Source organism: Pteropus vampyrus, unplaced genomic scaffold, assembly GCF_000151845.1.
Source record: "Pteropus vampyrus isolate Shadow unplaced genomic scaffold, Pvam_2.0 Scaffold44, whole genome shotgun sequence".
Taxonomy (NCBI): domain Eukaryota; kingdom Metazoa; phylum Chordata; class Mammalia; order Chiroptera; family Pteropodidae; genus Pteropus; species Pteropus vampyrus.
Window position 1 is genome coordinate 5,998,846 of NW_011888825.1, and position 4,623 is coordinate 6,003,468.

A 4,623-nucleotide genomic window follows, 5' to 3' on the forward strand; every position below is an offset into this window, starting at 1 on the left:
AGTGGACTTTGATTATAAAATAAGTGCAACTCAGTAATGATTCGCTCTTGCTTGATGTTAGACTTTAAATAATGGTGGAAGAAACAACACCTAATAATTTGTGTAACAGGTCAGCAAACCAAACTGTCTCCTAAATGAAACTGAATGTTGACTTATTTATTCAGGGAAAATGGAGGATTGAACATTTTCTTAAACTTAAGGTTCCCAACAAATTTATATCCGGACTAAATTTTCTACATGTGACTTTAACATGTATTTTTCTACCAGGAAACTTTTTTTTTTTTTTTTTTACCAGCCTTTATCACCCCATTAATTTCCTCCCTCCCCACCTTTCCTCAGCAGTTTGGGACACTAGGAAAGATATTTTTCTTAAGGATAGTTTATACCGATCCCAGCTAACCCGTAGTCCTGAAGAGATCAACTCTTGGCAAAGAAGGAAAGATTTAAAAAAAAAAAAAAAAGAAAGAAAAGTTGACAGCGATTTCTAAATATGCTTTCCACTTGAACTTCCTAAACCGGTGCCTGTCCGGAAAGGCATCCCTCTGAGAGCCCCGCGTGAGATGGGCTGGTTTGGGGGCTGTATGAACGTCCGGCCTGACTTTCGCTCCTCCAACCCCTTCCTACTGCACACTGCACGCACGCACGCGCGCGCGCACACACACACACACACACACACACACACACACACACACACATACACGCCCGCCCGAGAAACACCTGGATAGGGACTCGCGTCCAGACATATGAGCAACTACAGCATAAAGCTGGCTCCCAAGAAGCCAGTGGGGGAATGCGCGCGGATGCCGAAGCGCACCACTCGGTGGGATCTGTCCCCTTCCAATGCTGGGTCACGCCAGCATCCTTTCTACCTTCTGCTTCTGTCACCAGTCCCTGGCTCCGCCCCTCTGATCCCACCCCTTGTACCACAGCCAATAGCAACCCCCGACCACTCTCCACCTCCCCAAACTCTTTCCACACCCCCACGTTCTGGGAACTGGTTGGCTGCTGAACCCTCAGCTAAGCGGCTGTATTTGCATGGTGCTTCGAGTTTCTGGTAGGTGGAGCGACCTGTCACTCCCAGTGGTCGAACCCGCCCACTCCACCTCGGTTTCTGACTCTTCCTGCGCAGTTCTCCTTCGCAGCCTCTGCGAGGAAGTGCCGGGGCTGCTCTCTGGCTCAGTTCGCAGGGCTGCAAGGAGGCAGCCCCGGCGAGCGGCAGTGCGCACCGCCTGGAGTGGCCAGGGCACGGGAGTTCAGCGTTTTCCGAGCCGGGCGTCGCGCCGCAGGAGCCGTCCTCAGGCCAGCAATTGCCTCCGCCCGACTTTCGTTCCAGTTGCGGCTCCTCCGGGCAACATGTCAAAAGCCGCCGCCGCTACTGCTGCCGCCGCCACCTGGGGAAGAACAGCAGCAGCAACTGTGGCCGCGGGAGCGCGGGGGCAGTAAACTGAACTACTGGGCGTCCAGAGGGCTAAGGGACCCTCTCCGCGCTCACTGCTCCGGCGGGACTCGCGCCATGTGTTGAGCCATGCCCCTCGCCGCGCCCGCGGGCAGCGCATGGGGCAGCACCTGAGCAGCGGCCGATACTGCCTCGATGTCCCCGGCCGGCTTCTGCCGCAGCCGCCGCCGCCTCCGCCACCCGTGAGGAGAAAACTCGCGCTGCTCTTCGCCATGCTTTGCATCTGGCTCTACATGTTCCTGTACTCGTGCGCCGGCTCGTGCGCCGCCGCTCCGGGGCTGCTGCTGCTGGGGTCGGGGTCCCGCGCCGCCCACCCTCCGTCAGCTATGGCCACAGGTTCCGACGGGGCTTCTCCCAGGCTGCCGTTCCAGGCAGCACCAGCCACCCTATTAGCTGCGGGCAAGGAGATGGCCGAGAGCGCCGCGAGCCAGGAGGAGCAGAGTCCCGAGACATCGGACTCCCCCAGCCCCATCTCTAGCTTCTTTAGTGGGTCCGGGAGCAAGCAGCTGCCGCAGGCCATCATCATCGGCGTTAAGAAGGGCGGCACGCGGGCACTGCTCGAATTCCTGCGCGTGCATCCCGACGTGCGCGCTGTGGGCGCAGAGCCCCACTTCTTCGACCGCAGTTACGACAAGGGCCTCGCCTGGTACCGGTGAGTTTCCCTGGGCTAGGACTGCCAGCTGCAATTCAGAACGGGAGAGGAGACAGATGTGTCGTGTGCTGGGGAAGTGACAGAGTACAGTCTCAGACCACCGGGGGCGGGAAGGGGTAGAGAACAAACCGGGTGTGCGCCCCCCTCTCCCACAACCCATAGAAACTTCTCGAGAAGCTCTGGCAGCTCAGTGGCTCACGGTACTCTATAATTAATCAGGAAAGCTCTCAAAGAATGAGTGATAGTGACTGAGGCGGCACTCATGAGAACACTCAACCCTCTAACTGTGGCCGTGTCCAAAAAGGATGACCTAGTGTTATTACTCTCAGCTCTGGGGACGTTCTGCGCTCCACCGGCCAGGGTCTCCACCCTAGACCAACTTCTAGAGCAGCTTCTGCTCCCCAGATGGGGACGTGGGAGTGGGAGTGGGAGTGACGGCGTCCTTTTCAGGCTGAGGAGAGTCTGTTCACTTTTTTATTACAATCCCCCTCCGTACTGGAACCCAAACCCAAAGAGAGTCAAACACGTTTCGCTGACGAGCAGCTCGGCTGGGTGGGTAACCTGAACGGGTGGCCCTGCGCCTCCGCCTGGCAGATGGGTGGGCGGCCGGCTGCATGTGGCGCGTGGAGCGTGGAGCAGTACTGGTCCCTGTCGGGCAAATGCACTCACTGCAGCGGGCAGGAGCAGCGCGCAGCTTTGCCGGCTTCCTGGCGCCCCGGGCACTGCTCGCCGGCCGCCTCTCCGGCATGGGTGCTGGCAGAGCGAGGGCAGGAACGCGTGGGCCCTTTACACGTCAGGGCGCAAAGAATATCGGGGGCACACTGATTAAGACTTATGGATTGCCTAGAAGTCGGGGCTTCCGGAAACTGTTCTCCAGTTGGGTTGTGGGTCCTGTTCCAAAGGGACAACGGCCAGGGTTATAACCACGACCTCTGCACAACGCTTCCCGAGGCCGCCAGTCTTTGGGATGAGCTTTTGGGCTGACCAAGCTTCTGATGAGGCGCGGATGGGCAGAGGGTCCAGACTCTGGCCTTCGGAAACCTCGATGCCAACCAGAGGGCCCAGCCACCGGTTCCCACCTCTTCTATCCGATCACCGCCCCTCCCCTCCCCGCACATCAATTTTCACAAGCATGACTCCACTGACTACCTGGCACCCCTCCAGGCCCAATGAGTATCCAAGAGGCTCGAGACTTGGGAAAAACGAAGGGAAGAGGCGAATGGAACTCTACTCCCTGTCCCCATGCTCTCTTTAGGCCCCAGGAAAGGATGGGAGGTAAAAGGGTGCTGACCCAGTGGATTAAAACTCACTCTCTTCCCTGCCTCGCCCTCCTGCTCCCTTTTGTCCTTCATGTTTTTATTGTTGTCAGCAGTTGCCCAAGTCTCAGCCGTTACAGTCACCCGTCCCACCGTTCCCGGGCTGTGGACACCGACTGTTAAGAATGGAGGCTCTGGAGTCGGACACCTAGCCTCCAGTTCTGGCTTTGGTAGCTCGCTAGTCGCGCCGAGCCTCTGTGCTCCCCTGCCTGCAATAAGATCATGTGGTTTCCGCAGGGCTGGAAGGCGGGAGTGCGCAGGGGTGGTCAGTTGCCTGGCTGGCATGTGGGGCCTCTCTAATTGTTAGCTATGGGCATCGATCGTATTATTACTTCTACCATCACTTCTGCTCCTTCTAGGATGCAGATCCCGGGGCCGAGGTGGCAGGCGATCACTCGCGCCCTTCCAGGTGGAACCCACCAGAGGTTGGAAGCAGCCCGGGTTTTCTGAGATCAGACACACCGGGGGCCGGGCTGGGAGGAACCGGCAGGAAACTAACTGAATCTTTCATGTCAGGCGGTTTAAGAAGCACCTGGGGTAGGCTGTGGAAATCCCCACAGGAAGATTCACGCAATCGCTTAGGTGGCTGTTCTCCACCTGCCACGTTCCTTTTGATTGACTCGGAAACGCTGAATAAAGAACGAAGTCGCTCTGGAAAATCTCACTGCGCGCCTGCAGCGGGGAGCGCAGCCGGGAGCCTCGGGTAGGACAGGCGCTTGGGGGCCGCAGGAGCTGGGCTGGGTAGCAGGAGGCGGAAGGTTCATCAACCTTCCGAGCCATCTCCCTAAACTGACGATTTAGGCTGTCCGCGCTGTCCCGGCCAAGAGGCCCAGGGTCCGCGGCGGTGACCCCGCGAACCCGGCGGTGTGAAAAGCAAACCCAAGCACTGCAACTCCCTCCAAACTCGAAGTTCCCCAGCAGCGCCGGGCGTGGCCTCAGGGTTAGTGGATTTTGTAAAGGAAAAAAAAAAAAACAAAAAACATTTTAAATGCCCTCTGCTTAATTAAAATTTTTTAATTAATGAAAATATTCTAGATGTCTGAGCAAATATGTGTACTAAAATTATTTTAAAGGGGGCCATTTCAACTTTAGACAACCACGCCCGGAGGAGACGCCTGACCCAGACGCTTTTGCTAAAATCCTGTGCACAGGGAGCGCTCTTTGCCCTCGCTGGAGTCTCCTCCCCTGGGCCCAAGCAC

The 4,623-nt window shown here is 57.1% G+C and overlaps 1 protein-coding gene across 1 annotated transcript in view; it reads left to right on the plus strand.

The window, feature by feature from the left end:
* Positions 1 to 1,140: 1,140 nt before the first annotated feature.
* Positions 1,141 to 4,623, plus strand: part of LOC105291281 (heparan sulfate glucosamine 3-O-sulfotransferase 3B1) — a 42,091-nt gene continuing 38,608 nt past the window's right edge. The window contains exon 1 of the mRNA XM_011358982.2: positions 1,141 to 2,108. Within this exon, the coding sequence (XP_011357284.1) occupies positions 1,555 to 2,108 (554 nt within the window). The 5' untranslated portion in view covers positions 1,141 to 1,554. The remainder of the gene's footprint in view (positions 2,109 to 4,623) is intronic.